This window comes from Hyperoodon ampullatus (assembly GCF_949752795.1).
Source record: "Hyperoodon ampullatus genome assembly, chromosome: 11".
Taxonomy (NCBI): domain Eukaryota; kingdom Metazoa; phylum Chordata; class Mammalia; order Artiodactyla; family Ziphiidae; genus Hyperoodon; species Hyperoodon ampullatus.
In genome coordinates, this window is record NC_136924.1 from 100,928,645 (window position 1) to 100,943,538 (window position 14,894).

Consider the following 14,894-nt stretch of genomic DNA (forward strand, 5'->3'; position numbering starts at 1 on the left):
GTGGAGGGTGTTTGCACAAGGAAACTCTTTGAAGCTTCTCTCCTGTCCTCCCACTCTGGCCCTGGTCCCCTCCCCTCCATAAAGCCATTAGCTTCTGGTGCCAGCCCTATCTCTGCTCCATCTCTGGGCCCTGTCGGTGCATTCACAGACCTCCTGCCCTGGGGGACGGGGAGGATTTATGGGGGGGAGGGCCTCTTCAGAGGAGGCGAGGTCTGTTAGGAAAGCAGGGTGTGTTGCCGGCGGCCGCCAGGCCGGATCATTTCCGAGCTGGCTCTGCATGACAAAGGGGCTTTGATCTGACCCCCACCAGCCCGACACACCTGCCCGCGGGTGCCCCCGCCCCGACGGAGACCTCCCGAAGAAAAGCCCGGAGGGGGTGGGGACAGCTGTGCCCCAGCTCCCCCGGGCCCTGCTCGGCCACCTTCCTCTCCTGGTGGCCCCGGGACAGAGATATCTCCCAGGCTGATGACCCAGGGCCCCTCCCGGAGAGCCAGGAGGCCCTGTGCTGCTCGGTGAGATGGGGGTGGTCTCGGAGTGTGGGGGCGGGGGTTTCGTTGAGGTGGGGTGCTGAGGGGCCCTGGGGGTGTGGTCACGCCCTGGATGGGGGCTCAGGGAGGAGAGGAGGTGGGATTGCCAGAGGCTTGCTCCAGGGTCCGTCTGTCTCCAGGGGCTCTGGGAAAGCTGTTTTCTGGGAACAGGCAGTCTGATGCGAGGGTGGCAAACCCATCCCTCCTGGAGGGCACAGAGGAGGCATGGGCCGCCGAGGGGACACCGCTGGCACAGCCTGGGGGCAGCTTGTACATTTCCCAGAGGAGTTGGCTCGAGAAAGTGAAAAGTCCCTCGCTTCTCCTACTGTCTGCCCTAGTGGACTCGGGCTGGGGTTTGGAAAACGCATTTAGCAGGAGAAGGGTGCAGATTGAGAGCGAAGGCTCCCGTTTGGCTGTAGGTAATCAACTCGTCAGGTGTTTTTAGCTCCACGCAACAGATACATCCCTGGGAGGAGCCGATGGGATGGTCCTGTCTCTTTGGACGTTCTGGAAGGAGGGCAGGTGTGCATAGCAGCAGCCAAAGCATCTCTCTAAATGCCACCCGGAGCGGCTCTGCTCTGGAAATGCCTTGCTTTCCTCCCTTTCCTGGTCTCTCAGTCCTGTTTCCTTAAGCAGCGTGTCCCAAGCAGGGCTCCCCAGGCTGGAGCGACCCCCAGGGTGAGAAGGGGAGGGTGGGACGGGAGGCTGGGGAGAGATGGACCTTCCCTGGGAAGCAGGCCCTCCTGGTCCCCCTGGTCTGCGTCGCACACTGACTGCTCCCTTTGGCCTCTTCTCTCCAGGGAGCCCGTCTCGGAAGCCGTCGGTCCCCGGGGTCTTCCCCGGGCCCTGCCGGGGGCGCGGGCGGACCATGCCCAGCCTGCCTGCCCTGCTCGCTGCTGCTGCTGCGCTGTTCGCCTGCTGGGCCCCGCTTCGGGCCGCGGCCAGCTCCTGGTGGTGAGTGCGGGCTGAAGCCCTCCCAGCCTGGCCCCCTGGGCCATAGGAGAGGGGAGAAGGGGCCGTTCCCTTTTCAGCAACCCCAGGAGAACGGGCACAGCTCTTTCTCTCTCGAGCCCCCAGAGTTATGTAAAGGTTCCCTGAGGAGAGAGGATTAGCTCCTTTGGCTTCTTCTCTGATCCTGTCCGCAGTCCGCTTTCCCTGGACCTCCTCCGTCTCCATGGCTTGTTGGAAACAGCTCTTTGGTTGCCCTCGGATCAATACGAATATTGATTTTTTTTTTTTCCTGCTGGTGAGGGCAAGGAGAGTAGGATTGCCGGTTTCTAAGTCTGAAGACCAGATGAGGCCTTTGCAGGAGCGTGTGTGGCTTCCTTTTGTGTCGTTAAGATGACTGTCGCTGGCAGGTGGATAGGGGAATGGCAGGCATGCCCCCCGCCCCCTGTTTGGCATGGTCCGTGCTCTGGTCTCATTTTTGCTCAGATGGCACAACCACAGCCTTCCCCTCTGACTTAGCACCTTAGTATACCTGCTAGATGAGCGGGAGTGCCCTACGGGGCAGGGGCCGTGTGGCAGAGAAGGAAGTGCAAACTTTTAGAGTATACGGCCATGTACGTAAATTGGTTTTGATTTTAAAGGCCTAAGGGCAGTTCTCTTGAAAGGAATGGACTGCTTTCCGCACACATCCTGCACTTGGGCCACAGTGGCCTGGCCGCTCCTTCTGCGGAGAAGCGGCCTCACGCACAGCGCGCCCACCCTGCAGGCCACTCCGGTCATCCCCCCTGAAGGCTTCTCCCAGCTCGGAGCACTCCTCCCTGTCTGGTCACTGTGGATCCAGACGCCCAAGGTGGTCTCGGGCACTCGACATCTCACGCGTCTCCTGTGTTCGTGCCTCAGTTTCCCTTTGAAGGCAGGAACTCGGTTTTGGGTGACTTTCCTTCCCAAGCTCCCGGCTCAGGGCCTGCCCGCAGAAAACCCCCCTGGGAGGGTGTCCGGTACGAGGCCTGCCGCTGCCCCTGGGCCACGCTCACTCCTGGCCCTCTTGCTGCAGGTCTTTGGCTATGAACCCGGTGCAGAGGCCTGAGGTGTTCATCATCGGGGCGCAGCCCGTATGCAGCCAGCTCCCTGGGCTCTCCGCCGGCCAGCGGAAGCTGTGCCAGCTGTACCAGGAACACATGGCCTACATAGGTGAGGGGGCCAGGACGGGCATCAGGGAGTGCCAGCACCAGTTCCGGCAGCGGCGGTGGAACTGCAGCACCGTGGACGATGCCTCCGTCTTCGGGAGAGTCATGCAGATAGGTGAGCGGGGCGTGGGGCTGGAGCAGCTGTGCTTCCCGGCCTGGGAGCCAGGGCTCCACAGGGACCGGCGTGCAAGGGGGTGGTCTCGGGTGGCCTGCTGGCGCCCAGTGCCCGGGTCAGCTGGCCCTCTGCTTCCCGCCCTGCCCCGAGCAGGCAGCCTAGAGGCCCTCCCTCTGGGCAGGGGGCAGGGGTCTAAGCTGAGAGAGAGCGGATCGGGAAGCCCGCCCACCACGACTGACCCCTGTCTCAGCTCCAGGGCCTCCTCGAGAGCTGTGGGCAGAGAGCTGAAAATTGCAGCCCTGAGTGTCTGGAGAGTTTTGCCTCTTCCACTTGGACACTGAGAGAGAGAGAAACTTTGGGCCAAATTGGCGATGGCTGTCATTAACCCGACCCAGATCCAGTCCCGGCTTTTTCATTTGAAAGGGGATGTGTGTGAAAATGAGGGCTGGGAGGGGCAGACCGAAGGAGGAAGATGAGAGGGCCACCCCTGCCTGGATTCCTGTCCTCGCACCTCTCCCACTCCTGGCCGAGGATACTTTGGCTTCCCTATTGCTCAGATGGAGGTGTGATCTGGGGTCTAATTGTTTTAGGTCCTTTTGAAATGCAATCCTCCCCTCCCTGGCAAGAAATTGAGAAATCCGGCCCTATTCTACTGGTTCTTATCCCCAGGGCCATAAAAGGAAGGTGTTAGAGCACCACGTCCCGGCTCCCAGTCTCCCCAAACAGCTTCCCCCCCAAAGGCAACATTCTGCAGTTCCCTGAGGCTGCGGTTTCCAGCAGGCTGGGACCAGGGGAGTCAGGGATTCTGCGCCTCTTTTGCGAAGGCCCCGCCCTCTCCTGACCCCTTTCCCCTCCCTCCCTGCCCCACATTGAGAAGTGAGGTCCAGGGAAACTACACTTTGAACCTTGCTTCTCTCTTGTTCCTTCAGCATCAACTCAAGGTCCTTGAAAGGAATGCTCATGAGGTCCTGTAACAGTCCTGCTGGGCAACTTTCCCAAGACAATAGGCCTGGGGGTCAAATGGGATTCATTCATAGTTGATCACTTCCTCTCAAATAAGCCTAGTGCCTGTGCCTTCTTCCTGGTAAGGGTCCTGGTTAGCCACTCTCCTCCCTGCCTGCTGGGTTTCAGGTGAGGAAACTACGATGGCCCGGGTGTAGAGAGAGGCATCCCCTAATCACTGTCAGGGAACTAATATCTCTTTGGGACCTAGTGAATGCCTGACGTCGGCCAGATCCTTTTCATGTAATTTTGTTGCCTGAAGGCCCCAAAGTGCGGCTTTGCTTTAGGGAAGAAGGTGTGTCGGGAACAGAAACTCCATGGGGTGCAGGTCTGCGTGGCGGAGTGACCAGTGAAAGCAGACGCTACCAGTCTCTGCCCTACTCTGCTACAAATAGGACCCCTCTGTTTGCCTTATTCTCACCGTCTCCTTTTGCAGCTTCCCTGCAGGCTTATGCTGCCTGGGAAGCTGTCCTCCCGCCTCCCGCTGGGCCCAGGCATTCTGGCGAGTCCTCTCCCTGGGTCTGGCACGGGTGGCTTCTGAGACTCCTTCCTTTGAGCCACTGCAAGCATCCACCACCAGAGGGCAGCAGAGCGGCCTGGAAGGCACCAGGCCCCTCGCTTGGAGGCCAGGGAGGCTCCTACGGGTAGCTGGGCAGCTGTGGAACAGAGGATGTGATATTGTCCTGCTGTCTCTGTGGCCTGGGAAGATGCACGACCTCTCAGGAGCTCCCTGGCTGCTGGTTTATCAGCCTTTATCCTCTCTGTATTGTTTCACATATAGAGACGCCCCCAGTTCTCTGCTGCTGAGAGCAGCACGAGGTCTGTCCTTAGGCTTCCCTGAGGCCCACGTGCTGCCCCAGGAAGGCAGAGCTGCCTGCACTCAGGGCCGAGTGATGCCCCCAACCAAAGGAGACAGAGTGACCACGGGGGATCCTGAGGGGATTCATCGGGACAGACCAGGATCCAACTACATGGTGGGCTGGACCCTCAGAGCCCTGACGTCTGCAGGATTACACGCTCAGCTGCAGGAACGTTCTTTTAAAAGGCAGTTCTGAGAGGGGTGACTCAGCTCTGCAAAGCGTGTTTGCTAAAGAAAAGAACGGTGGTGGAAGAAATCAGACATATGTAGCTTGGAAAAGAGAAAACATAAAAGGCATAGTCGTTGTTTTCAAATCCTGAAGGGCTGTCAGATGGAAGAGGGATTAGCTCCAGAAGAGGGAAGTTATAGGGAGGCATCTTTCAGCTTACTCTGAGAAAGAACATTCTGGTGATTAGAGTCATTTTAAAAAGATGGAGTGGGTGGCCTTGGGAACCCAACCCGATTCTCCAAGGCATGTTGTAAAAGCGATGCTCACAGCGGATGGAGTGTAGATCTGGGCCCGGCTTCAGACTCTCCTCCCTGTCCCTGGATGCCAGGTTGGGGGTTGAGGAACTGTTTTAGGGAGACTTCTCAGGCATGACTCCTTCAAAGGGGTGCTCAGGCCCTCCTCCCTAAGACCCCTTGGCCATCGTACCGTCCTGGGGGCTCGCATAGTCTAACTCCCTAGACCCATAGATCCTGTCTCTGGCTGTGGTTCACACTGGCTCAAACATCAGTCCCGAGGGCTGAATCATGAGTGTGGCTTCCCACGTCACCTGGTTTTTCCTGGTGCTTCTCCTGACCCCTGGTTACTGGAGAAAAACTGACTTGCCCTGTCTGTTCTGGTTGCAAACTTCCCTGTGCTGTGCCTAGACCATCCAGAAGTAGGGCCAGGTGCAGTGACTGCAGACTGCCTTCCTCACCACCTGCCAAGACAGGATCGTGGGACGGCTACCCCTGACCTTGGAGGCTCAGAAGAGAGGGCGCGTGGGGAGCAGAAGGTCCTGCCTGGTTTAAGCGCTGAGATCAGGACTGAGTCTCACTCAGTTCCCTGCTAAGAATGCCTCCCCTCCCTCCATACCTGAGTCTATACGAGTAGTAGTTATCACTTCTCATAACAGCTTTACTGAATGTAATTCACATGTGGTACACTTCAGCATTTTGAAGTGTACAGTTCAGTGTATATTCACCAGATTGTGCAACCATCACCACCCTCTAATCTCAGGACATTTTCACAGCCCTATAGAGACACTGCACACCCACAAGTGGTCACTCTCCATCTCTTCTCCCTCTTCCCCAAACCCTAGACAGCACTAATCTTTCTGTCTCTATGAGTTTTCATATTGTGGACATTTCATATAAACGGGATCATACAATACATGGCCTTTTGTGTCTGTTCAATACAGATACAGGGCTTCCCTGGTGGCGCAGTGGTTAAGAGTCCGCCTGCCGATGCAGGGGACACGGGTTCGTGCCCCGGTCTGGGAAGATCCCACATGCCGCAGAGCGGCTAGGCCCGTGAGCCATGGCGCTGAGCCTGCGTGTCCGGAGCCTGTGCTCCACAAGGGGAGAGGCCACAACAGTGAGAGGCCCGCCTACCGCAAAAAAAAAAAAAAAAATACAGATACAAAATGCCAAGTGGCTCACTTACCATAATAACTCAAGGTTCAACCATGTTGTAGCCTGTCCGCAGCACTTCATTACCTTTTATGGCTGAATAATATTCCATCACGTGGATAATGCCACCCTTTGTTCACCCATTCATTCACTGATGGACAATATGAGTTGCTTCCACTTTTTGGGTATTATGAATAATGCTGTGACGAACATTCACTTACTAGCTTTGCTGTGGACATATGTTTTCATTTATCTTGGATATACTTACTCTTAGGAGTGGAATTCCTGGGTCATATGGTAGTTCTACATTTAACCTTTTGAGGAGCTGCCAGACTGTTTTCCAAAGCAGCTGTGCCTTAAAACGTCCCCACCAGCAACACATGAGGGTTCCGGTTTTTCCATATCCTCATCAACTTGTCATTAGTTGCCTTTTTGATTATAGCCATCCTCGTGGGTGTGAAGTGATGTCTTGTGATTTTGATTTGCATGTCCCTGGTGGCTGAGTATTATTTTTTTATCAACGTTTTTATTGAAGTAGGACATCCATCATATGGGTTCTTAAGTGGTTCACTATAGCAAGAAAGTATACAGTTTGGATTTTTTACAGGAAATGATCTGGATATTTAGAAAGACCGTGCTGAGTGTCCGTGGAGGTGGTCCCCCAGTACGGTCGGGTTGGGAGGCAGTGTGGACCTCGGGGGACAGAGGGAAACGGCTCAGACGATTCTGGATGTTGTCATCCTAGTTCATTTCTACTCCTGGTCTCGGCCGCTGTCCAGCTAGATAACGCAGGCGTAAAAAGACAGACGTGTGACTCGTGGAGGGTGAGCAACAGACCTGTGAGGGAGACGTGTTTGCCAGGATAGAGCTGCACCGTGGGTCCCATGACTTGTGCCCAGTCTCGTTCCGGCCGTGCCACCTGGTCCACCAGTGCCTCCATGCCCCCCCTCCCGTCCACTCAGGCCGGCCTCCTAGGAAGGCACAGCCGGGGTGACCTCTCCGTAAGGGATGAGGTGCAGGTCGGGGCTGAAGGGGCTCACGGGCAGACGAGTCCAGGAACTTCGGTTCCTAGTCCAGGGCGCTTTCTAACCCCGGGGGGCCTCGGCAGGGAGAGGTGCCCCCTCCCGGGGTGCGGGCTGGCGGGGTGGCAGGGGGCAGGGGCCTCACCCGTCTCCTGTCCACCCGCAGGGAGCCGGGAGACGGCCTTCACCTACGCCGTGAGCGCGGCCGGGGTGGTCAACGCCATTAGCCGTGCCTGCCGCGAGGGGGAGCTGTCCACGTGCGGCTGCAGCCGGGCCGCACGGCCTAAGGACCTGCCCCGGGACTGGCTGTGGGGCGGCTGCGGCGACAACGTGGACTACGGCTACCGCTTCGCCAAGGAGTTCGTGGACGCCCGCGAGCGCGAGAAGAACTTCGCCAAGGGCTCGGAGGAGCAGGGCCGCGTGCTTATGAACCTGCAGAACAACGAGGCCGGCCGGAGGGTAAGCGACCCCGCCCCACGCGCACCTGGACGGCGGGCCCCGCCCACACACACACCTGGACCGGGGGGGGGGGGGGGCCCGCCCACATGCACACCTGGACGGGGGGCCCCGCTCCAAGCGCACCTGGACAGGGGGGCCTGCCACACACACACCTGGACAGGGGGCCCCGCCACACAAGCACATCTGGACAGGGGGCGCCACCCACATGCACACCTGGACGGGGGGGGGCCTGCCACACACACACCTGGATGGAGGGCCCCGCCCCCACACACACCCAGATGAAGAACCCCACCCCCGCAGACAGACCATCGGCTGTTCCTGGGCTCTGCTGTGCGATGGCGGCTGGTCCAGGAAGGGGTTGAGTCGGACCACAGAGATTCTTACGATGCTGACCTAGATTCCCACACTGTGGAACTCATCCTTGATTTCCAAAGGCTCCATTTCCCACGAGACACACGCAGCTGTCACTCTTTTAGCCTTATCTACTTCTCCACAGGACATCCGTGCCTGTAGGACTCAGGTGCAGCCTCATCATCAGAATCCCAGACACCTCTTGTCTTGACTGCCCCTCCTGTGGCATTTGAACAGCTAGGATGATTGGAAGTTTAGGCCATCAGACCTCGTCTAGGGTTTGTGGTTTGTTAGAGGCTCAGGTAAAGCACAGCCGACTTTTCAGGGCTGCCATCATGCATATCCCGAGACCCAGTCCAAAAGCACACTTCAGTACTGATGGCAAACACACTTGGGTGCTTTAACCTAAGCGGAAGTGTGGAAGGCAACCATCCTTTGAAGGCCCAGTCTCATCAATCTCATGTAAGAGGCGAGGGTCTTCTGAGCCTCAATTTCAGTGGAGACTAAAATGTAGATTTGGGGAGAGCTGAGTTTATTGTTTGTGCAGAGCACACCTGGGCCAGGGCTCTGGGCTTCCTGCACAGGTGCGGGGAGCTCGGGCCTCATCTGCCAGCACCTGCTCAGGAGGCCCCCATGTCTGAGCACATGGCCTGCTCCTCTCTCCTGAGCAGGCTCTGCCCCGACGGGGTCTGCCTCTGCTACCGACGGGAGGCCTCGCTCAGCCAGAAGCTCTGTCTTCCACTCTTCAGGCGTCCACTGTGGATGTGCGTCCAGATCTCCCTGGACAGAGGTCTGAGGCCCAAGTGCTGGGTGGCAGGAGGCCCTCCTGGCAAAGGGCCGGGGCCATGGACCTCTCAGGAAACTACACAGACCTCTCTCTGGGAGAGCTGTCCACACTCAGGTCTGTGTCAAGCCCGGGCTCGGGGCCCAGCAAGGTACTTAGTGAGGCCAAAGATGAGCTAACGACAAAACAGGAGCAGCAGTTTCTGGAGGAGAAGTAAATTCAGAAATTTAATGTTGGTTCATTGGTGATTCAGGATATGGATATAATTCTAAAAAGTGTTAATATAGTAATTTCTTTAAAAATTAACTCGTGGGCTTCCCTGGTGGCGCAGTGATTGAGAGTCCGCCTGCTGATGCAGGGAACACGGGTTCATGCCCTGGTCCGGGAAGATCCCACATGCCACAGAGCGGCTGGGCCCATGAGCCATGGCCACTGAGCCTGTGCGTCCGGAGCCTGTGCTCCGCAACGGGAGAGGCCACAACAGTGAGAGGCCCGCGTACCGCAAAAAAAAAAAAAAAAAAAAAAATTAGCTCGTTTCATAGGAGCACATATCGAACAAAGGGGGTTGGAAATGCCTTTCTATGACTTAGCATCCTGTGGTACTGGTAGAACGTGGTACCCGTGTGTAAACCTATCACCATCACTAGCGTGACATCAAGTCAAAATTAGAATTGCTCATTGCCCAGCATCTTCCTTGCAGAGCCCAGGTCCAGAGGCTAGTTTTGTTTAGTCAGATATGGGTGGTCAGCTGTGGCGTGTCAGGAGTTCGGGCCGTCGCTCTGATCCGTGGCTATTGTGCTATAAATCTGGGTGGAGAGACCAGAACTCTTCTGCTCTGAGGGCATCTGTGGAGCTGCCTCAGTCTCCCACAACTTCCTCTCTGTTTGCCAGTCTTTGGGAGTCTAACCGTGAGAGACTGATTAAAAAAAAAAAGGTCAGGGTCTTCGCTTTATCTCCTGAATGCTCAAATTCTACCCATTTTTCGAGATCCCAGTTCAAACACCACGGACTCCCACAATCTTTCCCATCCCCCGTGGCTGGCAGTCTCTGCATCTGAAGCGCCGTGGAACCTTGCGGACTTGGCTGAGGTGTTAGACTTTGCTTCCTCCAGCTCCTGAGGAGAGGGGTGCCCTGGGACCTCTGCACGTGACAGTGCAGGGAAAATTCCCCGTCGCCTCCTAGCAAGAGGGTCAAATTCAGGAAGGCTTTCCTGTCTCTGCTCGGAGCCGTGCCTGGGGCCCCGGGGCAGATGCGGAGGTGCCCAGGCGCTCGTCCTCATCCGGCCCCACTTCTGCTGGCTCCTCATTTCTTCACCCTTAATTGTTTGTTTGCTTTTTCCAGCCCTTATCTCGGCTGCGCCTTCCATCAGCCTGTCCTACCCCCTCCCTGGCTTCCTCTATCTTCCTGCAGTCTCCTCACCTCTGCACAGCCCTTTATCTCTCCCCGGCCTCCATCTGCTCCAGGTGGGGAGTCTCTGTCCCTCTCTCTGTCTTATCCTCTTATCCCCCCTCCAAGGAGCAGGACTCGCCATCAATCACCTCCCACCTCCTGACACCTACACAGAACCTTCCTCAGGAAGGACTAAGCGGTGGCCGGCATTGAAAATGCCCCAGACCGGTAGTTTACAACCAGATCTTTTTAAAGGGTAGGATATCTAGGATCTGACATCTTGACCACAGAGTAAATCTCGGGCATACTTTGCAAGAAATTTCTCTTGGCCTCTGAGAGCCTCTAGTGACCCTGTTTTACAATACTGAAGCCAGGGGCGGTGGGTTGATACTGCCTTGTCACTCAAGGGCCTCTGAGCATTTTCCAGATGAAAGCTGCCTCGTCCTTGTGGCATTCCTGCCAGTGACCAAGCTCCGTCACGCCGTTAGATGCAGGAGAGGGGCAAAGGGCTCTGCCAGGGGGTGAGATGTAGACCTAAGAAAAATTTTAAAACATTCTCTTGCTTTTTCAGTTCGCAGCAAGGGCCAAAATCACCAACCTCCTTCTCTTGCAAGAGGAGCATCTGTATATTAGCAACAGTAAAATATTTAAAACACAAACATTACCGTCTCTACGGTGTCTTTCTTCCTAGAAGAAGGTGGAATGGACGTCTAAATAGTGAGGGTCAGTGACGCTCTCCCTTCCGGATTTGTTTTACTAAAATTCCTGTCCCTCCCAAATCTCCCCGTGGAGATGCTTATCCACCCCTCACCCCCAGTCACTCAGCGTCGGGTACACAGTTTTAGGCCCTTAATGTTTCCTCCTTCTAACAGCACCAGCTGCCTGACATCCCTCTCTAAACCAAGGACCATTTCCAAGGAATGTCAGGCTCCAGCTCAGACCTGGGGGATTTGCGCCAGAGGACGATTGCGGGCCCCGTCTTTGAAGTCCCTGTCGGAATGGGGTGTCAGTTCCTTTCTGCCTTTGGCCTGGAGCTGCCAGCCAAGTGCTGGTGCCTTTAACCTTGGGGAGGGGCCTGTCTGACTTCTCCACCCTAATCCATTTTTAAGCCCCAAGTTTGGTGAGCAATCCTTCCTGGGTGGCCCTTGCACAGCTTATTGAGCCTCATGTAGAGCGACAGTTTCTCCACCCTAAAATAGTGGGAATAGTTCTGTACCAGAAAAAAATCAGGAAGAGTTTGGACAGGAGTAATATGAGCAGATGCAGCTGAAGCTCTCTCTTGCACCTGCAGTGGTCCCGGCCACAGTGCTGAATAAAGACACAATCTGGGGACTCTTGAAAAGAAAGCCGAGAGAAACCCTTGACAAATGCGTCCGGCCTGCGTCGGTGACAATAGCTGTGGCAGAAGAAAATGTTGGGCGGTGGACCTGCATCTTTATCCTGCCATCTGCACTTCTGGGCCGGCTGCCAGGGCTAGCTGACACAATGCATCCGTATGCTTTCGCTGAAAGGCACTTTGTAAGCAGCTTTCTGGTCTGCTCTTGCTTTTCCATTTGGATTTGGAGTAGCCCACGTTCAGGTCCCCTCCCATGTTTGTGGTTCAGTGACTTCTGGGTGGATTTGTTTTCCAAGACATCTGCCCGAAGATGAACCCACGGGTCCACTCTCCCATCGCAGAGGGCCTGCCCTTCCCCTGCATCCCAGCCACTCCCAGGGGGTGTCTTGTCACAAATGTGCTGTGGCTTATGGTGAGGCTCCGAAGACTCTGTAGAGCTAGTGACCAACTGTTAACACAGAAAAAGGGACCGTCTGATTCTTAGGGGACTTGACAGGATTGTGGATAGCTTTCGGCTAGCCAGGGCCGTGCCAGCGGTCTCTGTTATAGGCTCCCGGTACGGCTGATTCTTTTTTCTGGACTGGGCTCCATATCATGTAAAAGCTAGACTCATGTTGTTGGTTTTTATTTGTTTGAGACTTTGATCAAGATAGAAATAGCCTTTTTTTTTTTTTTTCCTTGCTGGTAACGATGACACATTTCTTGTGACAAATTTCAGGTGATAATAAATGGGTAACAAAAAGGGCAAGTGTGCCATCCTGGTAGTGACTCAGACGTGGCCGTCACCTCCCCAGAAGTCTTCTATGTGCTGTTCCTTTTATCCACTTTCAACCTGGAAAGACCTCTGGACTCGGTTGGAAAACCGGCCCTCCGCACACGCACCCTGCCGGCCCTCTCCTGCACTCGCCCTAGCCAGCCTCCGGGCATCTTCCGTCAGGGATGTGCCTTCTCATCCCCTTCTCTCTCCTCCCCCTCTCCTCGCAGGCTGTGTATAAGACGGCAGACGTGGCCTGCAAATGCCACGGCGTCTCGGGGTCCTGCAGCCTCAAAACCTGCTGGCTGCAGCTGGCGGAGTTCCGCAAGGTGGGGGACCAGCTGAAGGAGAAGTACGATAGCGCGGCTGCCATGCGCATCACCCGCCGGGGCAAGCTGGAGCTGGTCAACAGCCGCTTCAAGCAGCCCACCCCCGAGGACCTGGTCTACGTGGACCCCAGCCCGGACTACTGCCTGCGCGACCAGAGCACGGGCTCGCTGGGCACGCAGGGCCGCCTGTGCAACAAGACGTCCGAGGGCCTGGACGGCTGCGCGCTCATGTGCTGCGGCCGCGGCTACGACCAGTTCAAGAGTGTGCAGACCGAGCGTTGCCACTGCAAGTTCCACTGGTGCTGCTTCGTCCGCTGCAAGAAGTGCACACAGGTCGTGGACCAGTTCGTCTGCAAGTAGCCAGGGCCGCTCTCCTCCGCGCTGCCGCACAGAGTCTATAGGATATAAATCTATATAAATCTATTTTATATTTCTATAAAGAAAAGGATGGATGGTAAATAATTGAAGGAAGAAAACGGAAAGGAAAAGCCTATTTAAGAGACGCTGGAAATCTTGGAGGATTGGATTTTGCTGGTTCTCTGCTCCCAGTGGGTGGGAAAAGGGCTCTGTCCCCGCCTCTGGTGGGGAGTCTCAAGAGGTAGGGGCTTGGGAATGTTCCCCGTCTACCCACCGCGGCCTTGAGGACAGAGGTGGTGCTTGGAGGGGGAACTTGATGATGTCTGGAGTCTTTGCTGGGCGGGTGACTGCCCTGCGACCCTGGCCTCTGGGCCAGGCGGCCCCGTGGAGTGGCGGGAACCCAGCCTCACGCCTGGCATCTTCCGGGTCTCGTCCAGAACACCGACTGGTTCCATGAGAGTCCCAGTGCCTCCTTGCACTTTCGTCCGTGTGCGTACTTGCAGAATCCACAGTTACAGGAAAGAGGACAGGCCCCACGCCGTCTCTGGGGACCACAGGGGGACAGCTCCTCCCCAGACTCCGGGGCCTGCCTTTCCAGCGAGAATTACTTTTCCTCCGCAATTCACTGGCTCCTGCACCAGGAGGGAGGGGTCGTTTGATCTGATGTGTCAGGAAAGACATGGACTCTCTGTGCCCGAGCTGCAGAAAGCCAGGTGGTGACTGGAGAGGGCGGATGGCACCGTGCCCCCGCGCAGGGAGCGGACGCTCTGATGATTCTGCCGGCCCTCCCCGTTGCGGGAAGCTGGGGCAGGTGCGGCCGTGCTCGGCCAGCCTGTTGCGGGCTCTTCACCTGTGCCCCAGATGTAGTTTCCCTCTGACATTAAACACTCTCCACTGAAGTTTCTCTTTCCTTACTTGGACACACGGTTATGTTTCATGGGTCCTTTTATTTTCGACCTGATCCTTGGAACCCTGCTACACGGTGCACGCATGGAAGAGGGCAAGAGAATGGAGACGTTTCAGAGCCCTAGTCTGGTGTTTCAGGGACAGGGGGACATTGTGAGAATTCATAAGGTGACGCGTGCATGCACGCCTTCTCCCCAAGGGCAACACAGTGTTAAATGATGGCCGTTAATATCACTGCTCTGAACAGAATTCAGAGACTTAGGGTTAAACTTCACATGTACCTCCTCCTCCCCTTCCGCATTTTACCTCCCACCAGTCTTCCTGGGTCCTTGGTGACCACAGGCGTTGGGGATGCCCTCTGCTGGCTTCTCCGTGTTGCCATGTCCGGTTTGGGGGCCAGAACTTCAGTTTTGGAGTATCTGGGACAGGAGAGAATAAGGCAGAGCTCAGGCACCCTAGAAAAGGCGGGAGTTTCTGGGAGAGACACTGAGACAGGCTGTCCAGCGAGCCAGAAGCCACAAAAGACATCAGTTTTACGTTAGAAAAGTTTGTTTCTGGGGAAGTGATGGGATTACGGAATTAACTTGGTTATAATGAGCAAATGATGCTGCAGAACAGTGTAAAAGAGATTCTGCCTGAGGGTATCCACGGTCCCATATCCTGCTGTGTCTTTAGTACCTAAAGAAGAACCTCCTGACCCGACACCGAGGAACGTCCAATGTAGGGCTGTGTTCCCTGTAACTGTTCCTTGCACAGTTACTCAGATTGGTCGACATTTTCAAGAGGAATGGTCCATGAGAGAAAGTGTTTAAACCAACTGGTCTACAAAAGATCAAAAGCATGTCCTTGGCTTCAATCGCTGGCATTTAACCAAATAAACCAACCAGTCACCCAAATCAACCGTGACGGTCAGGGTTTTGAAGCACTGGCTGGCTTCATTGCCCTCGCCTAC

The 14,894-nt window shown here is 55.9% G+C and overlaps 1 protein-coding gene across 1 annotated transcript; it reads left to right on the top strand.

Moving 5' to 3' along the window:
* Window positions 1–1,395: 1,395 nt before the first annotated feature.
* On the top strand, window positions 1,396–13,039 carry WNT5B (Wnt family member 5B; the record flags this gene model as incomplete). The annotated part of the gene is made up of 4 exons (XM_079715741.1): window positions 1,396–1,481; window positions 2,530–2,777; window positions 7,444–7,736; window positions 12,581–13,039. The coding sequence occupies 4 exons, from the start codon at window positions 1,396–1,398 to the stop codon at window positions 13,037–13,039; spliced, it is 1,086 nt and encodes a 361-aa protein (XP_079571867.1).
* Between the last annotated feature and the right edge of the window lie 1,855 nt (window positions 13,040–14,894).